At 36.5% G+C, this 27,112-nt stretch overlaps 1 protein-coding gene across 2 annotated transcripts; it reads left to right on the top strand.

Moving 5' to 3' along the window:
• Positions 1-26,727, top strand: LOC129267765 (leucine-rich repeat-containing protein 56-like). Of its 2 annotated transcripts, XM_064104666.1 has the most exons (15): positions 1-78; positions 2,009-2,203; positions 5,981-6,039; positions 6,934-7,086; positions 7,994-8,081; positions 9,005-9,162; positions 11,605-11,687; positions 12,133-12,247; positions 12,799-13,018; positions 13,909-14,064; positions 14,844-14,956; positions 15,593-15,747; positions 17,008-17,267; positions 18,328-18,547; positions 20,133-26,727. In XM_064104666.1, exons 4-15 carry the CDS (start codon positions 6,967-6,969, stop codon positions 20,320-20,322), a joined length of 1,878 nt encoding a protein of 625 aa, XP_063960736.1. In that variant the 5' UTR covers positions 1-78; positions 2,009-2,203; positions 5,981-6,039; positions 6,934-6,966; the 3' UTR covers positions 20,323-26,727. The 2 variants fall into 2 exon arrangements, with proteins under 2 accessions (XP_063960736.1, XP_063960737.1); XM_064104667.1 differs by lacking the exon at positions 5,981-6,039.
• Positions 26,728-27,112: the final 385 nt, after the last annotated feature.

The following is a 27,112-nucleotide window of genomic DNA, read 5'->3' on the forward strand; positions in this document are numbered from 1 at the left end:
GGCGACAATTAAACTGTTTAACCGAAACAATCAGAATAGCGCTAGCCGAGAGAGGTAGAATTTTTGCCCCGAAAGCAGGTAAGATATCTTGTAATTTTGAGGATACCTTGCACGATTCTAAATTTCTAGTCATTCATTACGATGCGGAAATCATATTTGGTTACACTGATACCCAATATTTGTTTATTATTTACATGAATAATGAAATATGTTGGCATATTCCGCTACAACTCGCGTTTCTGTCGCACTAGCTCGCAGTTATTAACGGCAGTTATGAAGCCATCGCCGACCGTCTCTTACCCGAGCACTCTGGCGGTGCCGGTACCTCGCTCCCGGTCACGCAGTCGCGTTAGTCGCACTTCGTTTCATAGCAACATGATGCTAATGAATTAAAGATCAATTATTATCTGTGTTATGACATTTGCGAGAATATTATTGTGGAATTATTTGTGTGTAGATGAAAATGTGTGTCAGAAATTTGAGCTGAGTCATGATAAATGAGATTTTAAATATTGTTCAACTTCAATGTTCAAGTTTAAAGGAGAATGAAACCCTTGAAACCAGCTGAATCCATATCAAAGAGAAAAATCAAAGGAACACATTGTTGAAAGTTTGAGGAAGATTGAATGAATAATAAGAAAGTTATGAGCATTTGAATATTGAGATCACTAGTGCCATGTAGATCCTCCCATCGGCAATGCCACCAAGATCTGTGATATCACACACGTACAACTCCCTCATTACTTTAGTACTTATTTCACTTATATTCTCACTTTTATAGAGTCTATCACAAGGTGAGGTGTTCTCTTTATGAGATGACAAGTACAGAGGTTTCACAACATTATATCATTGATGAATCGTTTGTCATATGATTAGAATGAGCAAAAAGAAATGTTTTGGGGTATATTTTCAGTGTCCAAATGGGAGAGTTGTACGTGTGTGACATCACAGATCTTGGTCGCATTGCCAATGGGAGGATCTCCATAGCATTAGTGATCTCGACATTCAAATGCTCATAACTCTTTTATTGCTAGTCCTATTTTACTCAAACTTTTGTTGATCTTATTTTTTTATTTTTCTGCTTTCACAAAAGCTAACTTGCTCCAAGAGTTTCATTCTCCTTTAATTATTTTTTTTTATTGACAAATTCATTGACAAGTCAAAAGTAAAAAAAAAAAAAAAAAGAGCCAGAAAGACAGATTCTTCAAGTCTTTTCCAAAAACGAGTTTCTGAACCATTGTAACTTGGGCGAGGGGAGGGGGGGGGGGGTGTCGTGCTGCGCCGCTGGTTGCACGTGCACAAATTAGATCCGAGTAGGCCTAGCCTGTTCCATCTTGATGATAAAAGGACTAACTTGTTAGAGGTCATAGTATGAAATTCAGGAAATACAGATGTAGATTACAGACACGTCAATATGCTTTTACAGCTAGAAGCATTGATAACTGGAATGCTTTGCCTGAAGAAGCAGTTTCTGCTACTAGTGTAAATGCATTTAAATCTGCAAACGAGAGGCACTGGAAATCCCATCCATTAATATATTCACCATACCAGACTCCAGAGTCAGAGACAACCCTACGTGATTTACACAGTAGTGCTATCATTACTGTGTAAATCATTGTTAAATTATTTTAAGAAATAGAAAAAACCAACATGCCTTGAACGAAACTGGCAGTACATGTACTACCAGCTTTGTTTGTAAACAGATGGTATACCAAAGACTCTCACAATGGAATGTGTTAACAATAAAAGCCATTGAGACAATGCCTATACTATAGTTGGCCTCTTTGTTTCCCTACCTGTAATTGGCTTTGGAAATCTTTTTTTTTTGCCTTTTATTTCTCCCATTTGCGCTGTTACAAAAGTGTGCCCTGTAGTAAAATAGTCTTGCCCTACACAAATTTGATGCTTGCATGTATTGATATGAAGATGGTGATCTTGTTGAGTTTAATCTGTTTCTAGATGGAGATGTATGATTTTGAAATTGACTTGTCCTTTTTTGTCATTGCAGATTCAGATACATGTACATGTATACTTCTCAGCGGAGTTCTAGTGCCATCACACAGTAGGCCTACTACATCTACAATGAGGATTATTATGTAGCATTGTTATCAAGGCTTTGAGAGGTCGCAGCTTCATGTGATGAGCAGAAGTAATCGGATAGATAGTAACATGCATTGATCACCAAAACCCAGATATTAACAAGGTATTTCATATACAGGGCTTGATATTAGCAGTGGCCCAGGGCAACCAAAGATGAGAGTAGGGCCACTTAAATTCCACACTTGGTGGCCCGGTTGGGCTCCCAAAGTTTTGATAAATTGTAATGTTTTCTATTGTTTTAGGGCCACCAAAATATGAAATTAATGACAGAACGATCGGGCTACCAAGAAAAAATGTTAGTGTGGAGCCTTGTCATATGATTCAGTTTGCTGGTATAATACATCTATTGTTATTGCGGACTTTGATTTTTTCCTGTTGTCAGGCTTTATATGGAATGAATGAAATATGAAAAAGTTTAATCTCCCTAAAGCCCAGCACACAAAATATGATACGATTGCATTATTATTACTTTTTTTATGAGGCCGCCATCAATTTCAAGCTTAACCCAGAGCTTCCAAGTCTCCCGGATCCTGCGGGAGAATACTGGATTTCGATCCAATCTCCCGTTCTCCCGACCCCATGCCAAAATCTCCCGGATAATTGTGATTTTTAGCTGTTAAATTGTAAAATTCATAAAAACGACTGTTTTACGAGTCTAGCATGTTCAACTCCCTTTACACCCACGTGGAAACTCCTTATCACATTTTCATTTTACCCAGTTACTTTTACCAGTTTTTGTATAATCGTACATTGATTTCCAATGTAAATGAAGATAATTTTACCGAACGACTGGTGAATTAGTCTAACAAGCAATTTTTTTTTCTGGTTCTGCAATGTGCGTGAGGGAAACACTTCAGCGGCACTCCATGCACATGCCCCCCGACGCGCCCCGGTGCGGCACTGCCTGGGGAGCGTTTCATCAATATTTTCATCCGACAAGTTGTCAGATCTGACATCTTTCCATGATTTTGATTGGCAGAGAGGCACTGTTCCTATGGTAACTGTCGGATAAAATGGGACTTGTCGGATAAAACGTCCGACAAGTCCTTTCATGAAACAAAATGTATTTGAAGTGCATTATTAGAACTGAAACTTATCTCTACACCAGGAAAAATTAACTTAACAAAAAAAGCAACAAGAAATATTTATAAAAAGTAGAAGGGCCTGTACAAGTACACTGATATTTCACTCTCTCAGCTCATATGCACTTGATCGACTTCCATCGAGGATTCGGGCTAAATTCCGCCCGCCACTTCCGGGGACCAACCAACGTAGTATTTCGATGAAGAGCACTCCGTCGATTCACCGGTTGTCCCTACCGTACACGCGCGCCTATGGGGATTGTGAACTGTAGGAAAAATCGTATAAAATTACACTTTTTGATATTTCTACGAAGACGAAGTTATATAGAAAATGAAGAATATTACAATCAGACCATATCCCTAGAAAATTGCTTCAAGAAATGTCATTATGAAGAGGAAATGGACAAAAATTTGTGAAGAAAAATCACGAAAAAGGAAATCGCATCATGAATATTCATATCATGGGCGGTCCCACATTTGCATGTTATAGCGAGTTTTCCATTATTTAATAAATAATGGCATTATTTAATAAATAATGGTTATTTGTATATAAATAATGATTATTTGTATATAATGGCAAACTGTAAAAATTGTTTATAAATAATGATTAATGGGATATTGAAACAAAATTATTATTTATAAATAATGAAGTAGATATTTCATTATTTAACAAATAATCTTTATTTATAAATAATGGAAAACTCGAACATTAAATAATGATTATTTATAAATAATGAGAATAATGGTGCACTCGAAAAAATTATTTATAAATAATGAAGTAGACGTTTTCATTATTTAACAAATAATCATTATTTATAAATAATGGAAAACTCAACAAATTATTTATAAATAATGAAAAACAAATAATCATTATTTATAAATAATGAAAAACAAATAATCATTATTTGTAAATAATGAAAAACAAATAATCATTATTTATAAATAATGAAAAACCAATTATCATTATTTATAAATAATGAAAAACAAATAATCATTATTTATAAATAATGAAAAACAAATAATCATTATTTGTAAATAATGAAAAACAAATAATCATTATTTATAAATAATGAAAAACAAATAATCATTATTTATAAATAATGAAAAACAAATAATCATTATTTGTAAATAATGAAAAACAAATAATCATTATTTATAAATAATGAAAAACAAATAATCATTATTTATAAATAATGAAAAACAAATAATCATTATTTATAAATAATGGAATGTCGAACTATCATTATTTACAAATAATGAAGTATTACTTGGAATTATATATAAATAATTAGAAATGATATTTTATATAATAGTAGTTATTTACAAATAAAATGTAAATTATATATAAATAATAGTTATTATTTAATAAATAATGATTATATAACAAATAATTGTTCTATATAATATTGGTACATTCGGCGCCTCATAGAAAATGACATGGATTTCACTTTAACTGTGGAACGTCCTTAACAATAATAAGAAATTGGGGATCTTTGTTACTTTTTCCTCTTTAAGAAATGATTTGTAAAAGTGGGTCTGGAAAGGAAGAAATTACAACAATGCGGGGGGAAAGCACAAGGGCTCCAACAGCAAACTCGGAGTGGGGGTGGGTGCAAGAATGAATGAATTAAGAATGACACGAAAATAGTCAACCACAAAACAATAAAGGAATCAATACAAATATGTGACGGAAATGAAAAGGTGCAACAATAATGATAATGATGAGGTAATTTTATAATAAAGAATAACAATATTTATAATAGTGATAATTATGATTATGATAATAAGGTTAATAATAATAATAATAACAATGGTAATAATAATAAAAAATAAGAATAATCATTGTTATAGGAAATAATAAAAGAATAATAATAGTAAAGCGAAATTATCATAATAATAAGTAAAACTAAATGACAGTAAGAAAAAAAGAACAATAATAATGATGATAATAATTATGACAATAATACCAAACGTTATGAGTCTACAGCGATTTTATTTGAAGGAATTACGTGAAATACAAGAAACGGAATGGATGGAAGGGGCATATTTTCAATGATAAAGAATATCTATACTAATGATATCATTATTTTGATAATAATAACAACAATAATAATGATAATAATGATAATATAATATTACCAATAATGATGATGATGATGGCAATAATACAGGGACCGCGGAACGGTTTTCAAAATGGGGGGGGGGGGCTGACCATGCAAAAAAAAATCATAATCCTATGGTCACATTTTTACGTTTATGTTTTGGAAAAAGGTGGGGGCTAAAGTCCCCCCCCCTTCGCGGCCCCTGTAATATCCAAAGGTGCTTTTTCCTTGTCACATTGCATTGGGAAACTCCCCCCCCCCCAGCTTCCGCAACCATACCCAAAGGTGTTTTTTTCCTTGTCACATTGCATCGGGACAGTGTCCCCATCCCCTTGTTGAACGAGCACGATTTTATGTTGTGAGGGGACGGTATCACGAGTATAATATACTGTTGGAGCTATCCCCACTGCGTGCCAAACGAACTGTGTATCCCATAGCGTGGGGACTGGATCACGAGTACCGGTATACTATACTGTTGAAACTGTCCCCACTGCGTGCAAAGTGAACCGTGTATCCCATAGCGTGGGGACTGGATCACGAGTATACTATACTGTTGAAACTGTCCCCACCGCCGTGAAAATCAAGCTTGATTTCCCGTTGAGTGGGGACTGTATCACGAGTATATAATAGGGAGAGAACCCTAGTGTTTATGTACAATAATGTGTTTCATTTGTGTGTGTTATCATTTTGCCACAGAGTTGTGCGAGAGTTGGAGACTGTGTTCTGGAGAAAGGAAGTGATTTTCATGCGTTCTGGTAGGTGTGATTCTAATAATCCCCACTTTTGGATTTGGGGACTATATCACGATTATGCCCTGACTTTTAGGAATAATTTTATTGACAATCCTGAAGAACAGAAGCAAAGTGGAGATTTTTTTGCCTACTTTTACTTGGGTAGATCGGATTCGAACATTTTCTCTTTCGTGAGTGAGCTAGCCTGGCGCTGGCTGGCTGTGCGTGCGTGCTTGCTACAAAAAGGCAATTTTCACAGGAATCCCTCGGCCCTCTTTACAGGGCCAGGCAATCTCATCTTCCACTACTGCAGCCCTTTCCCCCTCTGGACAATAAAGGTATTTTCATGTTGAATGCATTCTTTTATGAATCATTTTAATATGTTCTACTGTATTGCCTGAAGCTTGAACTTATTTTTTAGTCAATGACAATTCATGATAATATAATGTGCATTTAGATTTAATCTAGACTATGTGCCAAAAGTTTTGATGGTTTACTTAAGACAGCTGTCGGATACTATCAAATGTTGTTTCTTAATGAGTTTTGCTACCCAAAACTCCCGTCCGTGGGACATTTCGCCGCGCGCTCCCTCACAAAATCATACCTCCGCGAAATCTTCTGGATTCTATCATCCCAATGTTGGCAGCTCTGTTAACCGCTCACGATGGCGGTCTCCTGCATTCATTAGTTAATGTTTTTTGTTGAATTATTAAATAGTGAAGTATATGCTCATACCATTTTTTTTATGTATTCATACATTATGGATTATTTTGTGTATTGCAAACAATGTAAATACTTTTGATAATGTATTATTGTGAATGCAGAAATAAAAATAAAACAAACCACAATGTATTATCCGATTTTCCATTTGCATATCAGTGCAATCGCATCACATTGTTATTCTTGTTTTGATTTCAGTGATAGCAAGTGAAGTAGGATCAGGCCTGTACCATGGCCAAGGCGGGGGTGCGGATCAGAGATTATGGAGGGGTTCAGGTTAATCCTGAACCCATTGTTATAGAGGAACCTCAAGATACATTCCTAGAGGACTACATATCACCAACAAAACTGGTTAGTTCATTTCTGTCTGCAATTGCTTTCCATGGATATTTTAACAATTGTTTGTATAATTTTGATAGTTTCCATGTAATTTTCATTCATTTCACTTCTTTGAAAATTGAACTTTAAGTAAGAATTATATAGTTGAATATCATCACCTGTTATGAGATCTTTTTTCTTTTTTGTAATTTATCTTATCTAATTCTAATTTGGCAAAAAGAAGCTGCTGAAAACTGCTTATCTAATAACAGAGCCAATGGAGTAAATTAGAAAGTAAAAAAGGGGCCTAAGCTTTCGATCCTAGCAGAATCTTTGTCGGAGGCAAAAAATCTTTGCCTCCGACGAAGATTCTGCTAGGATCGAAAGCTTAGGCCCCTTTTTGACTTATTCTAATTTATGTTTTTTGTTGTATTATCAGCTATCTGTTGATTTTTTTAATGATATGTTGTAATATTGGCTGTTTATAAAGGTCATTTTCCTTTCTGTCTGCTACCTGACAAGCAACATTTTATATTGTACCAATTTGTATTCTACGTATATGTACATCAAGTCAGTGTTTTTCAATGCTTTGGCGGAATAAATTTGAACTAAATTGAATTTACAATATGTGATGGTTGACTTAATTGATTTGTGATTAGAACCATGATTGCAATATGAAGTTTTATTTGTGAGAATATTATTTTTGCAGTTGTTGTTTTTCTCTTTGAATCAGATTTACTTGAATTTAAAGAATGCTTTGAGTGAAATAATTAGTGAATTTTGTTAAGATTTTGTGTTTGATTTACAATTTATACAGAAGTCAAAATATTAAGCTTTCACTGACCAACGGTATGACATTCCTTCGTGAATTTTGTTAAATAAATGATTCTGTCAAAAGTTAAATCTGTGTTTTTTTTATCACACCCTCCTTCCACTGCAGCGGGCTTTGACCGGAATAGAAGATCTTGAAGATGTGAAATTTCTGGAGATGAGGGTGGACACCTCGGAAACAAGTCTTGGTAACTTTGGTAAGAAGATATATTCATTTTACTTCGAGGTATTCATGACTGTGTATTCACAACCTTGTATAGGGAAACATTCACATAAACTCAAAAGCAATTAAAGGAAACCGAAACCTAAGAAAAGAAGCAATCTTAGTGGAAAGAGTAAAATGAGAGAAACAATTAAAAAAAAGTTTCATCAAAATCGGTTATGAAATAAGCAAGTTATGGACGTTTAAACAGTCTTGTTGTACTTTCTATGGGGATCCTCAAATTGGCAAATTTGCTCCAAAATGGCTGATTTTGTGGACAACTCTCCATTTGTTTTGTACACAAATTTTCAGATTTTCCCCCTTATTTTACATATTTCAGAGTTCCTCTCATTTTACTCTTTCCAATAAGATTGCTTCTCTTCTTGGGTTTTCGTTTCCTTTAAAGGGATGGATGAGGGAGAACTAGTTCTACAAAGGCCGAGTGGGTATCATATGGAGAATGCGAGGAAATTGTCTCCTATTTGTGCTCAATGTGATCATACTTACCTGATGTTCGTTGGTGCTCAAAGTTAGTGTATCCCACCAGAAAACGAACATACTTAAAGTGTTAAAGTTCTGCCATGTCTTAGACAGTATTTAATTGCGAAATCAGGTGATAAAATATTACAATTAATCAATTTTTTTTCTCTGGGCTCGCCGGATGTTGTATTGTTGCTGTCTACATTCAACACTCAGCATGAAGGAGTGCATTTTGCCATGGGGTTCACTAACTTTTTGAGCACAATTGTACATGTATATTTCATTGTGTTATTGTTTTTGTTTTCTGTTTTTTATTCTCTTAGTTGTATTGTAAAATGTGCCTTTTTGTTAAATGCTTTGTACATGACACATATTTTATCTGCGCATTTGAACGCCCATAAAGAACGTTTGAATTGAATTTAACAATTTTTTTTGCAGGGGCAATGTTACCTAATCTGAAGCAACTAAAACTCAATGACAGTCTGATAGCATCGGTGAGAGATTTGGGTACTGCTCTGGATAATCTCTCTGTACTGTGGATGTCTAGATGCTGCCTGTGTGATTTAGATGGTCTTAGCTCTATGTCCTCACTGAAGGTGAGTTTGCTGTGCATCAACTTGTTGACATTGACTCTAAAATATACTGCTATCCATGCATATTGAAATTACGGTTCCGTGACATTTGCTCCCAGCGAAAATTTGCGCATTAAGTCAAATATAAACCCAAACTTCAAACTTTAACTTTAACCCTGACATGATTCTCAACCATAAACCCTATCATGACCCCAACCTCAACCTGATCTTCAGAAAATTTAGTGAATGAGTAATTTTTGCAGGAGCATATGTCCTGTTACCAAGAGCTGTAGTGGGTTGCCTAGTGGATTAGTCTCCAGACTTTGAAACAGAAGGTTGTGGGTTCGAATCCCAGCGATGGCGTAATTTCCTTCGGCAATAAGTTGATCCACATTGTGCTGCACGCAACCCAGGCATGGTAAATGGGTACCTGGCAGGAATATTTTCCTTGAAACACTTGAGTGCATAACAGTAGCTCGGCTTTATTTATAGTAGAGCACTGCGAGAAATGTGCTAAAGAGGTTCTAGATGTATATCATAAAGCAAGTGTAAATTATTACCGAAATTACAATTCGGGGTGTTTCACCAGGAGCTAAGTGTGACTAAAACTCTCTTGGGCAATATTCCTATAATATGAACTCTAATAACTTGTGGTAGTAGATATACTTATTTCATATCCTGCGAATGTTTAACAGGATTTACATATTGCCTCTAACATACCTGCCAACCATTCCGATTTTGGCGGAATTATACCGATTTTTCGACCTCCATTCCGAATTCCGAATTTTAAAACCAAAATTCCGATTTTTGGGTTAATCAATTTAGTGCTGAAATTATTGAAACGGCTGTATGATGCGACTAACGCATGCACGGCTGTAAGATGCGACTAACGCATAAACTACAGGAGCGCACGGCTACGCAAATACACAGTAAACGGCACACAAACACTGTTAAGTGTGCAGTTCCATTGTAAATGCATGTGAAAATAACGAGCGTACACGCAACGGCGGCACTAAGAGCCGATGTTAGCGTTGACTTCCGGAAAAAAATGGCGTCTGACATCTGCTAGCGAAAGTGCCAGTTTTTAGTGAGGACATGTTTTTACAATCCACGAATATCGGAAAAACCGTGAAAATTTCACTTTTTTAGACCCCTTGTTTCCTAACTACGATGTTAAGAATCACCGATGGTGATATTTTTTATGCGAAATATGGTGATTTAGGTAAGAAAAAATCACTTTTTATTTGAGGTATTGCCCATGTCGCCGGATGATTTTGTAGTGTGGGAGAGTTAGAGAATGTGTAGTGTACATGTCTAGAGTGTGTTGGTGATTCGATTTCAGTGGTATATTGCCGAGTCGGGCTGCGCTGATTTAACGGCTGCACACCGACGCAGTTACTCTAACTTTTACTAGATCTATCCCTACGCAATTTTAACATTGATCTGTACTTTATTTTTTCGAATATTTGTCAAATTTTTTAGGAAGAAAGGAGATTTTCAACTTTTGATCTCAATTGAGCCTTCGGAGTCGAACACCAAATCTACTTGCTTCGCTTGCCTAAACTCCCGGCGCCCGCCGAGTTGCTGCGCCTCAGCCTCGCCGGCGCACCGCAACGTGCTGTGGTGGGTGCGGGCTGGGCGAATGCAGCCGTTAGTTTCGGCTCCGTTTTTGTCATGGTTGAAAATCTGCTTTCTTATACCAACAAACACTTATCCATTGTAGGTTATGATATAACCATAGAGCTATTCTCGGGTTAATACCTCCATGATATAACCTTGTCAGTAACCCCTGTGTGGTAAAATAACATGAATAAGATTGTCAATGTTTGGCTTATTTCCCCTTGTCCTTGATGCATGATTGCATTATGATGATGTATTGTAGGCTAGATAAATAGATGTTTGATTTTTTGGCACGTCAGTTTTTAATAAAGTAGGGCTAACTTAAATCTAAATTCATCATAAAAAATATGCCCTGGCCCAAAATTCAATTGAATTCTTTAAATAATTTTTTTTGTAATTAAAAAGAGAATCTGTATCTGCATCAATCTCACTTTCCACCAATAGAGGGCCTCACAAAAATATGCTCAAATTAAAAATGTTGAGAGCTCTGGTGAACAAAAAAAGTCATTCCTTACAGATTTAAATGAAAACAAATCACACCTGAATGAAACTGGGTTGGTTTTTGTCACAAAAGTGATATTTTAAAGACCCTTTTAAAATTGTTAATTGATAAATTAAAGTCTACTCTACATGTAGGTCATCCTCTGGTGTGGTAATGAGGGTAAATTTGCTTTAAAAATTGTAGGGAAATGCTACTTTTACATGCTGAAAATGCAAAGAGTCCCTACCGTTGGAGCGGGCCAGACACCCGCTCGGCGCCTTCGTAGTTTTGATACTGATTTTTTATTATCAAAGGTTGGCAGGTATGCTCTAATGATGTTTCTCTATGTCCTGTGTTTTTAACAGGAGTTATATCTTGCCTATAATGATGTATCAGACATCAGTCCGTGCAGTATGCTAGAAAACCTTCAGCTATTAGACCTGGAAGGGTGAGTTTGCTACTTCAGTTACATGCACTCTGTGAGCTTTGCTTCTCATTTTGCCTTCTAATTAATTAATAAACATAAAACATATAGCAAGTTTTCCTCAATCAAAAGGCACTTTGATTTCAAATAAATTAGAGTGTGTTGCAATGTATTATTGAATATCTTCTCTGTAGAAACAGGAAATGGGTCATTGTTTTATGTTATCTGTGCACTTTGGCCATTATGTTGAATTTCTTTAATAAACACACATTATGGCATCATGTTCCATTTGAAACTTTGAAATTCCTTGTAAATTTTCCTAGTGATTATTACAATGTATATAAGAACTTCCACTGAATGTTGTTACTAATTTGCACAAAGCACCAGTTTGCTGTGTCACAAGGAGCATTACATGTACATTGTTTGAATGTTTCATCTGAAAAGTTGTCTATATTTTCATTTCAAACAGGAATAATGTAGATGATATAGCCCAGGTTGAATTTCTTGGACTCTGTAGTAAACTCCAAGCACTCTCATTGGAGGGCAATCCAGTGTGTTTAGCACCAAACAAAGATTATAACAAGGTCAGTATCATTACCATAAGGTATCTCAAGTTTGGTGTTTAAATGGGTCTTAGTGATAGGTTCAATGTGGAAATATAATAAAGTATTGGTGTTTGGACGGATTTGATATCTGGAGTTGGTGTTAAAACTGGTGTCGAAAATCTGGCGTTGCTAATTAAGGCTGTTCAAATCTGGTGTTGGTGTTAGCCTAGGACCAGTGTTAGAATCTGGTGTTAGTCTAACAGCTGGTGTTAAGCTGTAAGGATGATTAATGTTGAAAACAGTTTAAGGATTGGCATTCAAATAATAAAAGCACCACATTCACCCAAAGTGTGCCCTACATGATAAATATTGCAATCATAATTTAGCTTGAAATTATTATAATTTGCAACATTTATATAGCGCTTAATACAAATGTTTCTAAGCGCTGCATACTATTACCTTGGCATTGGCTTGGCTATCCTGATGGGATACTCGGGCATTCAAGAAATTCCCTCCTTCTGGAAGGAAAGATCACTTAAAAAAAAACAGTGACTTGTTTTATTTCTTTTCTTTTCTCTGTGATACACCAGAATGAGAGCGGGCCGTTTAACTATCGTCTCTCCGTCTGGAAAGCCGTCCCTCAGCTCAAAGTCCTAGATGATGAGGTCCTAGACACAGCTTCAACGTCGATGTCAACGTCGAACCTCCAACCCAAGGCTCTGAATTTAAGCACCGATTGGTTGTTAGTGAATGGTTCCATCAAAGACGGGCTAGGATCAGTTGATAGCTTAGGTTCGGATGGTGGTGGGGGTGAGTTGCGAAATGAGTTTTGTCTCACCTGCATAGCAAAGCGAGACGTAGACGCTGCTTTTCCGATGGCCGCGATGGCATCATCAACATTGAAATCTTAACCAAGGTTAAGCTATTGAAATATCATCATAACTTAGAAAGTATATGGACCTAGTTCATGAAATTTGGACATAAGGGTAATCAAGTATTACTGAACATCTTGCTTAATTTTCAGGGCACATGATCATTCCAAATCCAATATCTGCATCAAGATCTCAATCTTCTTCCTTTCCATCAGCTTCACCCATCGCTGTCACCATTGCCCTCTCAGTCCTCACACTCCCCATCTCGTTTTAATAACAATAATAATAATAATCACAAAAAATACACCTGTATAGCGCTTCATACATTGGTTTCTAAGCGCTTTACATTGCAATTATCATTACCCTGGTCTTAGGATCCATCACTGTTCCACACATAAAGTGCACCATCTCCACTCCCTGGGGAGTATCCTGGCCAGGCAACCGTTTTTCGGTGCACACGTGCCAAGCTAATCACATTGACATTCACATCCTACCGCGTACCGGGTTTTCTCTCAAACACCATGTTTTGCTCCCATACAATGTCCCTGATCCCATGCAACTCATATAAAATTTTACAAATGTTGCCGACCAACTATTAGATGTTATGCTGAAGAAGAATGAGCACATTATTGTGTAAGAGGTGCTCTGTGACAGCTAGCGTAATGATGCTGCATCATTGTTATTAATATTTCTGATGAAATACGAGATGAGTGCTACATGTATGTAAGCAAGTCTAAACAATTCAATTTCCCACTGATGGACGATTACTGTTGAATTGATTTTGAATTAATATTATTATTTAATATATTTATGATTGTTTGTTTTTAGGGTCACGACCCAAGACGGCAGCACGGCCAGGGTCGGCAGCGGGTAGACGACCCGGGTCAGGCTCTGGACGACGACCTGGGTCAAGTATGGGTCATCGACCCATGACCTCAGCGGGTGGACGACCAACAACTTCTGCTGAAAGACCCGATACTGGAGGTGAGATGGTCTATGGTATCTTTGAAACCTATTGGATTTCATCTGACTGAAAAAATATGGTTTAATGTCTTTCAACATATTTTACTGGAATTTTGTTTAAATTATACAATTCACATTAAAGTTTTAGGAATTTTTACAAGATTGGCTGCTTTAAGTGATTGATAATTCTTATAGTATTAATTTACAGTTAAAAATTTTAAAGTTATTGTTACAGCTTTTCAGAATTTTACAGTGGTCTGTCGAGATACATCGGTCATTTTAACAGGGATTGACCAAAGAGAATTTCAGTGTGAATAGAAGTTAATCATTTTGGAAAGTAATATATTTGATTTCTTGGCAGAAGTATGCATCCCCTACGTATGACCTGACGGAATTGCAGATGTATTCTACTCCACATATAACTAGAACTTGACGTACTTCTTACATACAATTAATGAATCAATTGTGTATCAGTCACTCCCCATATAATAATGATAATAATAATATAATCCATTTACATAGCACAGTCACTATATGCCTATACTCTACTGCGCTTCATACATCATATTATATTACTAACATAGCTAGAGTTGAGCTGCCAGATAAAGCATTCAAGGAATACACCCTACCGGGTACACATTCACCTCACCTGGGTTGAGTGCAGCACAATATGTTTAAATTTCTTGCTGAAGGAAAACACGCCATGGCTGGGATTCGAATCCACGTCCCTCTGATTGAAAGACGAGAGTCGTAACCAATGGTAAATTGTGCATGAAAGTCTTTATTCTCATTCCATGCAGGTTCAGACATTGTTGCGGATGGAGATGATACAAGCGATCTGACGCATGGCAGCGGAGGAGTTCTTTGTGGTAACCCGGTTAAAGCCTTGAGAAACAGGAGGAAAAATGTGAAGGTGAGTCCTCTTGGGTCTAAAGGCCACTGCACACATGACTGGTCCATAATCCAATGTTTACATTTCTAACAAATATCTACAAAGAAATTGCCAAAATATGCTTAATTTCTTATTTATTTTATTGTTTTTTTTATATTATGTATTTCTTTATTTGTTCGACCCTTGTTTTTTATTTATTTTTCCAATGAACTTTGTCGGCGAGCCTTTTGCGATTATAAATAGCATAAAATAAATCCATTTGAACCAACACAAGTGAAAATAATCATACATTTATGATTTTTTGTTGAAAAGCACAATATGCAATGGCTTTGTACATGGAAATATGTTTTTGAGCAATTTTGGGTCTGACATGCACTTACAAAATTTTGAGTAATTTCGGATCCGCGTACCCGTGCGTCGCAAATTTGGTCTCAAAAGATGCGCAAGACTTGAAAGTAAAAAGTCAGTCAGCAGCGCAGTCAAAAAAATTTGCACGGTAGTGTAGTAACAAAATTTGTCGCGGGGGATCATTTGACCCCCCCCCCCTTCCCCGTTAAATAAGTATTAACTCATAAAACACCGCATAAACATAATGCATCAGATGATGATAATGATGATTGAATTTTATTTCAAATCTTATGTTTTCTTTTTATTCAGAACCCATTGGCACAACAGACCACTACAATGTTTATGTTATTACAACACAAACCAGAGCATACATTTGATGCATTAGATGATGATGACGACGATGACGGCCGATCAAAGGAAGACATCTTTGATGAGCTTAGAACATGGAAAGCAGCTCATGAAAAGTACAATTCATTTATTTATATTTTTATTTGTCCCTGAGAGTTAAAACTCTATGTGTGATTGAAAGTATGCTGTATGGACTACATGTATGTCTTGCACATGTTAAATAGATTTGTTTGATTGTTTGGAGATTATTGTTGATTATGACCAGTAGAGGTACTATTTTGAATGATCAATTTTGACTTATTTCAAATGGTTACCATCTTTGCGTAATACCCTTCAGCAAGAAATTGATCCAAATTGTGCTTCACCCAACTCGGGTGAGGTAAATGGGTACGGGAGGGGGGAGGGGTGTTTCACAAAGAATGAAATCTGACTTAAAGGTCAAGTCCACCTCAGAAGAATGTTGATTTGAATCAAGAGAGAAAAATCAAACAAGCATAATGCTAAATATATCATCAAAATCGGATGTAAAATGAGAAAGTAATTAATGACAATTTGAAGTTTCGCTTATTTGTCAAAAAGCAGTTCTATTCACAACTCAGTGACATGCAAATGAGAGAGTAGATGTGTACATCATTCACTATTTCTCTTTTTTTAATTGTTTGAATAATTTTTTACCAATTTGACATTAAGGACCAACTTAACTGAACCATACAATGTTATAACAATGGTAATACCACCTCACCTGTTCAGGGAGGAATAAAAATTTGTTTCATAGGAAAATGAGGAGAAAATTAGAATATTTCATATTTCATATAATAACGTACAAAAGAAATAGTGAGTGAGTGATGTGATCAGTTCCCTCATTTGCATACCAACCAGGTTGTGCATATAATTGTTTTGTGAAATTAAGCGAAGCTTAAAAACGTCATAACTTTCTTATTTTACATCCGATCTTGATGAAATTGTCAGTGTTATGCTTGCTGGATTTTTCTCTTTTTCTTCAATCAACTTTTTGTTGGGGTGGACTTGTCCTTTAAAGGCCCGATTGATCACCAATGTTATTTAACACATAATGATCAATAGATATGTGGTAGTACGCATTGGATGGGTATGACTTGATCACTACGGTGACGCGTTATACACAACTGAAATTTAAGTGTAACACTACGTTACACTTAAATCTTTGCGAAACACCCTCAAGTAAGGATTAATTCCTCAAACAGCCTGTGCGCTGTACAAGTCTTGCCTGGCTAAAGCCAGGGAAATAATAACCAATGAGAATACTGGAAGCGCACAGAGAAGTTAAATATGTGATTTGCGCCATACTGAACACTATCATTATTTTAAACAATCCTCTCTATCTCTGTCCCTTGTAGGAAAGTAAAGTTACGTCTTCAAGACCTCGAGCCTCAGGTCATGAAGATCACGCACAGCGATGAGGAAGAGACCAACAACAACATTCCAGGAACATCAAGTAGTCATGGCAACCAAGACGACGATGATTTAGACGAGGAGGAGGATGTCGGTGTGTACATTCCACCGACGCCCACAGAGTCGCCGACCGAAGAGAGGATGCCGACCCCACCCAAAGGTCCAAGGTCGCCCATCAGAGCTCCAGTCAGACCCAAGACTTCTAGTAAGTATTTTCTCTTGGACTGTTTTGTAGCTGTCACCTATGAAAGATGTGTGGCTGAGTGGATAAGTCTCTGGACTGTGAAGCAAAAGGTCCAGGGTTCAAATCCCATCACAGTACTCACGTCCTTCGGCAAGGCATTTATCTACATTTTCCAGTCTCCACCCAGGAGTAGTAACTGGGTGCTGGGAAGGAAGAAATTTCTTGAATGTTCAAGCGCCTGGTCAGCGTAGCCATGCTAAGGCCTTGGTATTGAAATACAGCACTTAGAAAAACATATTAAGCACTATATACATATTGCATATTATCATTTCTTAAAGTGCCATTTGAAGAGATAGGAAGGTATGTTATCTTGCTAAGTCGACTTGTGAAAATTTTATGTCGTCATGGCGAGTTATTGATATTTAACTCATATCGCACCATGATTACATTGAACTTTCCATTACTGGACTTGGTGAAATAATGTGCTCAAGATGTCAACATATAACTATTCATAAGTCAACTTGGCAAGATAGAGTATATCAATGTCAATGAAATGACGTTATAAAGTCGCCATGTATCAAATTTGTTGGTGTTTCAAGTTTGTAGCAAACTAGGGATTAGATATACAAAAATATTGATTATTTCATGGAAAATTCCTTCTTCTTTTTGTGGAGTGTTGTGGTCCAGTAGATTAGTCTTCTGACTTTTGAAACAGAGGGTCGTGTGTTAAAATCCCAGCCATGGCGTAATTTCCTTCGGCAAGAAATTTATCCACATTGTGCTGCACTCAACCCGGGTGAGGTAAATGGGTACCTGGCAGGAATTTATTCCTTGAAATGCCACCGCGCTGTAAAAAGCTGCGGGGCTAAAGCTTGGGGAATAATATCCAATTGAGCACATAGGGAACCATTTGGCAGTGATATGCGCTATATAAGCATGATGGTATTAATATAATTCTGAGCAAGAACAGGAAATGTTCAATATGATTTTCAGGACTTGTGGAATTGACTTTGTCATCATTAGATATCTTTTTCAAGTTTATTGCAAGTGTCTCCTGTCTTCTACTCTTCCCCTCTCTCAGTTGGCGACTACAGAGTACGTCGCTTCCGTCAGCGTTCCATCGACGAGTTTGATTCTTCTGACGCTCCAAGACTGTCTCAGGAATCTCGGTCCTCTTCTCTGGATGACTCGGGTCACATCAGTCCAGGAACTTTCCTTGGATCCTTCCCGTCCTCCCCGGTCTTGGGGCGGATAGAGGATAGGCCTTACTCTGGTCCAGCCGTCGGGATGAGGACTATACCGTACGTATACAGACCATGGCCCTGTAGCACATAATGTAGGTTAGCGATTAATCGCTAAACGAAATGGCCTATCAAGATCATCATTGCATGCACAGTTTGCTCAGTAGACTGACCAGGAACCAATCAGAATTGCTCTTTCAAATTAGCGATTAATCGCTAACCTTTGTGTTATGGGGCCCAAGTTAGATTTCAGTTTTGCATACTTACCAACTGTCCCTTACTTAATAGGGAAAGCCCCTATTTTGGGGAAAGAAAACAAACATTTTCAACCATTATTACCCTTTGTCCCTGTTTTTGTCTCACCTGCATAGCAGAGTGAGACTATAGGCGCCGCTTTTCCGACGGCGGCGGCGGCGGCGGCGTCAACACCAAATCTTAACCTGAGGTTAAGTTTTTGAAATGACAGCATAACTTAGAAAGTATATGGACCTAGTTCATGAAACTTGGCCATAAGGTTAATCAAGTATTACTGAACATCCTGCCTGAGTTTCATGTCACATGACCAAGGTCAAAGGTCATTTAGGGTCAATGAACTTAGACCATGTTGGGGGAATCAACATCAAAATCTTAACCTAAGGTTAAGTTTTTGAAATGTCATCATAACTTAGAAAATATATGGACCTAGTTCATGAAACTTATACATAAGGTTAATCAAGTATCACTGAACATCCTGCATGAGTTTCACATCACATGACCAAGGTCAAAGGTCATTTAGGGTCAATGAACTTTGGCCAAATTGGGGTATTTGTTGAATTACAGCCATAAATTTGAAAGTGTGTTGGTCTAGTTCATAAAACTTGGACATAATAGTAATCAAGTATCACTGAACATCCTGTGCGAGTTTCAGGTCACATGATCAAGGTCAAAGGTCATGTAAGGTCAAAGAACTTTGGCCACGTTGGGGGTATTTGTTGAATTGCCATCATATCTCTATAAGTGTATTGGTCTAGTTCATAAAACGTGGAAATAAGAGTAACCAAGTATCACTGAACATCTTGTGCGAGTTATAGTAGTTTTCAAAATCAGCACTGCTGCTATATTGAATCGCGTGATGCAGGTGAGACGGCCAGAGGCATTCCACTTGTTGTGAAAATTTGGCAATATGAGACAATATATGGGACAATGCTGTATGTATACAGTCAATTCGGGTTTCAGTTTTGCATTCTTATCCCATGTATTTGATAGGGACAGCCCCTGTTTTGGGGGAAAAAAAATCTTCACCCAAACTTACCCAGTGTCTCTTCTTTTGTGCAAGATTTCTTTATGGTTGTGTCCCTATTTTAAGTTTTTGTAGTTGCTTGCATGTGACGTCACAAAGGCAAAACTTTAGACTCTCTCATTCTTTGATGGATTTTCGTAAAGAGTAGTTCACCAATATTCTTCCCTAACTTTTATCAAAGCCACCTTATCCTCGGGATGAATTTACCCTTTTGTGGACATAAAGATGCAAAACACATTGACCACTTGAAACTTCATGAAGATTTTTATAACAAACTCAAAAGCTATGTGAATCAATGGTTTTAAACTCCAGTATACACTCTTGATGATCATAATAAATTATTGTTTTCATGTTTTTATTAAACAGAGAGGCCAAACATGTTGACAAGAATGCTCCGAAGTCCATCGACCCTCATCAGCCAATCATCCGCTCTTCTGTGAACACGCCCCCGCAAAGGCTCATGGGAATGATATCAAGACCCGTCACGGCAAAGGCGGCACTCCAGCGACAGGCCCTGCCTAACAGGACTAAGAATAATCCGTATACTAGTATGTGATCGATGTAGATATTCTAGGACTAGTTTGTGATCTACTATACAGATGGATTAGTTTGAGCTGATTGTAAAACACCCAGTCCTACAGTCCTAGAAAAGTTTATTATAGCAAGGCTTCTACCACTGACACGCACGTACATGTACATGTAGCTTGGTGCATCAAGATTGCCGATGCCTTCTATAATAGAATTTGATTGTGACTTATCTAGAGAGTTAGATGGGCTTATCTATTCTAGCACTGACTTGAAAGTGCATAGCAAGACCAGGACTACTTACTGGAAGAGCACTTCCCAGCAGAAAAACTGTTATATTCTATACAACTATGGGATCTCCGCCTAGACTAGATTTGCTGGTCTTGATAACAGGGTAGCCCCCCTCAACCTTGTACCGTCTTGAGCGTGGATAACAAGACTAGGACTGCTTTATAGAATGATAAATCACTTCCCAGCAAAGATACTGTTATCTTCTAGACAAGCATAGAATCTCCTATACAAGGGTGGGATCTCCAAGACTAAATTTGCTGGTCTTTGGTGACAGAGTAGCCCCTCAACCTAGCACTGTCTTGAGAGTGAATAGCAAGACTATGACTACTTAGAAGGATAAATCACTCCCCAGCAGAGATACTGTAATCTCCTATGCAAGTATAGTATCTCCTATACAAGGATGAGATCTGCACTAGATTTGCTGGCCTTTGATGATAGGGTGACCTCTCAACCTAGCGCCATCTTGAGAGTGAATAGCAAGATTAGGACTACATGGAAGGATACATCACTTTCCATCAGAAATACTGTTATCTTCTTTCAAGTATGGATCTTCTAGACTAATGGGATAGAGCGATATGATGAACTAAGTTAGAGTGATGTTTAGTGGAGCTCATCGTCCTAGTGCAGGTTCGATTGTGAATAGCAAGGCTTGGACCAAGAACAAGTTGGGACAGTAGCACTTCAGAGCAGGACCACTGAATCTTGTACAGTATGTCGTCTTTTAGTCCACATGCAGATGGGCTGGGTCTATCATAACAGTGTTGCTTGTCCTAATGCAGACAAGATTTGGACTACCTGCGGCCGCACTGTGGTTCATGAGTTGTAGGGGAGGCGCGATTGCTAAGTCGGTAGATTGGGGGTTTCGTATTCCGGTGACCCAGGTTTGATTCTCAATCGGTGCGCTAGTGCCCTTTCCTAAGGCATTTAAATCCTCATTACCAGGTCCCTCGGAGAGAGGACCTTCAGCCGTCGGTCCTCCGGTTGCTTGCTTACAAGCATTCATGCTTTTTTAGCAATCAGGTAAAAAATCACTACCATATTAAACTAGATTGGTACCTTACTAGTGCGGGATGCCCACAGGTAATGCACAGCAAGATGGTAGTGATGTGGGCCTTGCGTTTAGTTTAATGATGAAATAATGGCATATGCTAAATTAAAATGGCTCATTTCCAAAATCTGTGCTAAAATCCATTTTTCGTAATGAATTAACAAGGGGGGGGGGTTGATATTGTGTTTGAAGGTTAATTGGAGTCTTGGTTTTGGTGCATCAGTCACGAATGCTGTGTCACCAAGTGTGACCAAATTGATTTTATTTTACTTGTAGATAGATATTTGCATGATGTGTGTGGTTGATTAGTGGAATACATTCAGCCTTGGAGGCTACTGTGTGCCATTGATTCCAATTAAAAATAGGAATATTTTTGTGAAAAAAAACTCACTAGCTTTGTTCTGACAATCACTTATAGTTTAGACTGTTTTAAAAAGTAGAGAAAACAATTTCCTTCTTTGACGTGGGCAGTGTTTCACAATGCATTAAGTCGTGGATTTCCTTTGACCAATTTACTCTCAGCCAATGAGATGAAGTGTTTATTGTAGCTTTTAACATTTGCCAGTGAAGATCACTGAAGAATTGTTTCATGAAAACCTCCCTACTAGCAGAGCAATCATGGGAATCACTTTCTTTGTGGTAGCAGAGCTAATGCTACATGTAGTATTGACCATAAAGACATTGCTTATGTAGTTATTTGCAGTGTATTAAAAAGCGGAGATGTGATAAATGATTTTTTTTGAGTGAAAGACGTAAGATTTTATCATAACATTTTATCATTCCTATGGAAAGTGACTTTTGTAGATACATGTAGAAAACCTTAGAAATTTGTAGGTAGTAAAGAAAATTTGTTTATTTTCATGATTCCAAATGGAATTTATGGACATCTTTCATTAATTAATCTCTCAGAATACCACTATGTTTCTTCATACTGTAAATTAGTCATACCCTTAAAGGACAAGTCCACCCCAACAAAAAGTTTATTTTAATAAAAAGAGAAAATCCAACAAGCAAAACACTGAAAATTTCCTCAAAATTGGATGTAAAATAAGAAAGTTATGGCCTGTTAAAGTTTCGCTTCATTTCACAAAAAAGTTATATGCACATCTCAGTCGGTATGCAAATGAAGGGACTGATGACGTCAACCACTCACTATTTCTTTTGTATTCTACTATATGAAATATTCTGATTTTCTCTCCCTTGCCATGTGAAGTAGATTTTTATTCCTCCTTGAACATGTGGAATTAACATTGTTTAACATTATGTGGTTGAGTCATGTTTTACATTATTGTCAATTCTAAAAAATAAATAATGTATAATTCAAACAACAAAAACAAAGGAAATAGTGAGTGATGGACATCATCGACTCTCATTTGCATATCACTGAGTTGTGCATATACATTGTACAGTAACTGTTTTGAGAAAAATAAGCAAAACTTTAAAATGTCACAACTTTCTTATACTACATCCGATTTTGATGAAATTTTCAGCATTATGCTTGTTAGATTTTTCTTTAGTGATTCAAATCAACATTTTTCTGGGGTGGACTTGACCTTTAATGTGTAAATTAGAGTGCCATCACATATGAACTATATAATGGACCAACAAAAACAGATTTTGAAGAATTGTGATTCTTATCCTGATCATATCACTGCATTTGTTTTTATTAACCCTTCCAGTCACAAACAAGTTAAGCTTCTTTTGTGTTAAGATTATTTTTGAGGGCTAACCAAGAGTAACTACGTGATTGAATGTAATTTTGTAAACCATAGTAGCACAATATCATTGAAGTGAGTGAGACTTTAAAAGACTGAATATTTTGTGAGATCTTAAACATAGGCAGCCTATTAAAAAAAAAAATCATTGATTTTGGTTTTTCTTAGGACATTTCATGAAAGCAGCGATGGAATGTATCAAGTAAAGATAAATAAAATTTGACTTTTATCATATTTTCCCTATTATTACAGAATAGCCATTTAAACATTGATTTTCTTGACTACTGGGTGATCATATTTCCCTCTGAAAGAAAATTTCCGACATTAGTTACTATTACGCAGTGGGGCCCTGACATGCATTTTTCTTATTCAATAATGCAAGCAAAGATTAGTTAAATCAGAACTGTAATTGAATACATTGAGAACTGAGATGCATGTTATTTTTTTAGAAAAGTTGATGTGAAGAATATACTACCCTTGTTCAGCTAAAATAATCATTTCAAATCATTTTGTCCGATAGCAGGGACAAAAAAATCACGCAGGGGCTTGGAGCTAATTTACCCCCAAAATGCCCCCGAGCATCCTGGGAAACTATAGAGAGCTCCAAGGCTCCGTAAAACAAAGGTTTGTGATGAATCGCAAATATGAAAGAACCGCACTGATTGGTTCCTGGTCAGAATTTTAAACCAACTCCGTGTGTAACATTGATATTGATTGGTCAGTTCATTTAGCGATTGATCACTAATCTTTGTGTTAAGGAGCCCTGGAGTTCTCCACAGTCCAATGTAGACTGTAATACCATGTAGCCAATTTCAGCAGAGTAGCCCTGGGGGCCATTTCATGAAGCTCTTCGTAAGTTAAGAGTGACTTTAAGAACGACTGGTGATCCTTTCTTACGCGCTAAACCATCGCCAATGAACATTTTGGTATATACTATTTACCACAAGAAATGATCACCAGTCTTTCTTAAAGTCGCTCTTAACATACGAACAGCTTTATGAAACACCAACCAGGAAAGTTTGTTAATAATTTATTGCCTTTCTGATAGGGATTGAATACTGATGAAATACATGTACTTTGTGCGAGTTACATTGTGTATTCAAGAAATGTATTCAAGAAAAGAAAATGTATTCTTGCCTTTTCTAGTCTAGTTCCGTCCAGAGTAGGTAAATAGAGTATCACACACCTTGAATGTCTTTCATTGAATACCTGTATATATGGAGATAGAATGATGTCAGTTGGGGAAGTCATCTTGCCTTAAAACTTTTTTTTTTGCATCAGTATTGTTTATTTATTGATGGTAGCGGTTCTGACTCAACTTCAGAGGGTCGTACAGTATGTTCAAATCACATCGTGGCATGGCATTCTTCGGTAATGCGTCGATCCACTCTTGGCCACTCTCCACCCATTTGTTATTTTTGGTACCGGGTAGGACGTGGATGTCATAGGCTTAGCAAGAAGAGCATCAACTGCCCATTGCTGGAATACTCCCGAGGGACTGATAAAGTGCATACATTATATGTGGGAATGCCAGAATCCAATGATTGGGTAATAATGTACCTGTATATTGCATACAGACATCAATCCATAATGATAAGTGCTGTGTAAAGTCGGAATATTATCATCATTATGACCTAACTTCTAACATTATTCTCTCTCCATATATGATTTCCTGCCTTAATGTGTTATCTTTGCCTTAAAAATGAATTATTGCATCATTATCAATTGGACAGAAGTACTTAAAAAATAACAATTTTCATGAAAAAGCAATGTTCATAGATTTTTGCTCATAGTTGATAATGACAGAAATAACTTGCTATTTGTGTGTGGAGTGTCTTAAGCATTTTGATGTGCCAATTATTACCGACATGTGTGATAATGTATTTAAGTACATTAGTAACTTGTTTCTGTAACATCTTCTTTCTTCCATTTCCTCATGTATTAATTAGCAATATACTTGTACATGTATAGGGTACTATATGGTGGCCGGAAGTGTTGTATTTTCTCATCTTAAGTTGTAAAAGTGATTCTTACTTTTATGGCATTATCTTTAATTTGATGATCTTAAACCAGGGGGATGTTTCACAAAGATTTAAGTATGACTTAGAGTTGCTTGTATTATAAAAGACATGACTGCATTGGTCAGATCATGCCAAAAGGACGTGCACTACTGCGTATCAATCAATGAGAATATACGTTACATTTTGTGTGTATGTCAGTATTTAAGCACGACTCTTGAGTCAAACGTAAATCTTTATGATAAACCCCCCTGGTTATATAGATTGATCCCGTTTTATCATATGTAAAGGAGAACACAAACCCCATGGACAATCAGTTTCCAAGAAAATAAAAGGATATAAAGACCTGTAGATACATGTAGGTCAAAGTTTGAACAAAATCAAACAATAATATATAAGTTTACACCTTTTATAATTGATAAAAATTGCAATCACTATATCTTTTTCAAATTAGCCACATATTCACATAGCTCCCATAGGGAGATAGGGTTGGGACTGCTCGCCCCTTTGGCTCCAATAAATAAAATTAACTAAAATTACTTGAGCACTGTGCTTAGGTTTGTGTGCTCTAATAAAATTTGCATTTATATTGTGATCAATATTTTCTTGAATAATTGATGGTGTTCTCAGGGGCTAGTCAAAAGGAATTAAATAGGATATTTTCTTCTAGAAATAGGATTTTTGAAACTTGTAAGAATGATGATTGTTGGTATGTTTCAATTGTTTAAAGAAATATAGGAGTTTAGGCTTGAAAATACTAAATAGGATATAAAGAAATTACAAATAGGATACACTCATTAGTAGCCTCTGTTGATTTCCAATTTTCAGATTAGTGTGTATTGGTAAATCTCTTTTTAGGCAATAAACATAATTAACTACTTGTACATTAAGGATGCCAGTCAGTTTTGCTCATGAGCATGAAAAGAAACCAAAACATGTTTGCTGTACAATAGACTAGTATATAGCCCTTAATAGCTTGAAGTGGGTAATTATCAATGCTTGAAATCAGGCACGAGCCTAAATAGACAGACCATATGCTAGTACATGTAGACTAATTTCTAATGAACCAATTTTTTATACACTGATACTGATAGTTCAAAAACAAAAACATCTGTTGATTTCAAGAAATTGGTTTGAATTTTCAGCGAAGACAACAAATAATTATGATGAATTCAGAATTTCATGAAATATATTTATTCAAAATACTAGTAAGGCATTTCCATCACCAACAAGATAGTTTATTTGCTAGTGGTATTTTTTTTTACAGATGAATTTGAGGATTTTCAAATTGACCAAAACTTGAATGTGTGATTGAAATCTGTATATTTGTATGATATAAATAAATGTCATCAATGTCTATCATATTTACACTGTTTGTTTTGACTTATTTATGTAATTACTGTAATGAGAGAAATTTCAGGGTAACTCGGATGTATTTATCGTAGTTTGCAGATCTCAAAGAAAGATAGAGACTCAAACTTTACAAAGTTGAATCTGCACAAGTCAAATAATTTCCTAAATCAATGGTCTGTTCCATTTTTTATTCTATAATTATATTGTTTCTAACAACCATTTGGTCCAATCATCATTTTGTATAATAATATACTTTTCATTAACATTTTCAGAAAATTAGAAAAATGTGCTTTGTTCCTAAATCGGAACGTGGACCAGTCGTAAGGTGTGCGGAGGCCTTTTAATTGTTGCATGTGTATAATAAACACTTTAATTCATGGAAGAAGAAGCAAAAAA

Source organism: Lytechinus pictus, chromosome 9, assembly GCF_037042905.1.
Source record: "Lytechinus pictus isolate F3 Inbred chromosome 9, Lp3.0, whole genome shotgun sequence".
Lineage (NCBI taxonomy): Eukaryota > Metazoa > Echinodermata > Echinoidea > Temnopleuroida > Toxopneustidae > Lytechinus > Lytechinus pictus.

Bases quoted from the DNA above. Each gene is read 5' to 3' on its own strand.
- LOC129267765 (XM_064104666.1), top strand. From the start codon at position 6,967: ATGGCCAAGGCGGGGGTGCGGATCAGAGATTATGGAGGGGTTCAGGTT. The intron at 12,248-12,798 runs GTCAGTATCATT...GTGATACACCAG, and splicing joins CAAACAAAGATTATAACAAG to AATGAGAGCGGGCCGTTTAA. The intron at 14,065-14,843 runs GTGAGATGGTCT...CATTCCATGCAG, and splicing joins TGAAAGACCCGATACTGGAG to GTTCAGACATTGTTGCGGAT.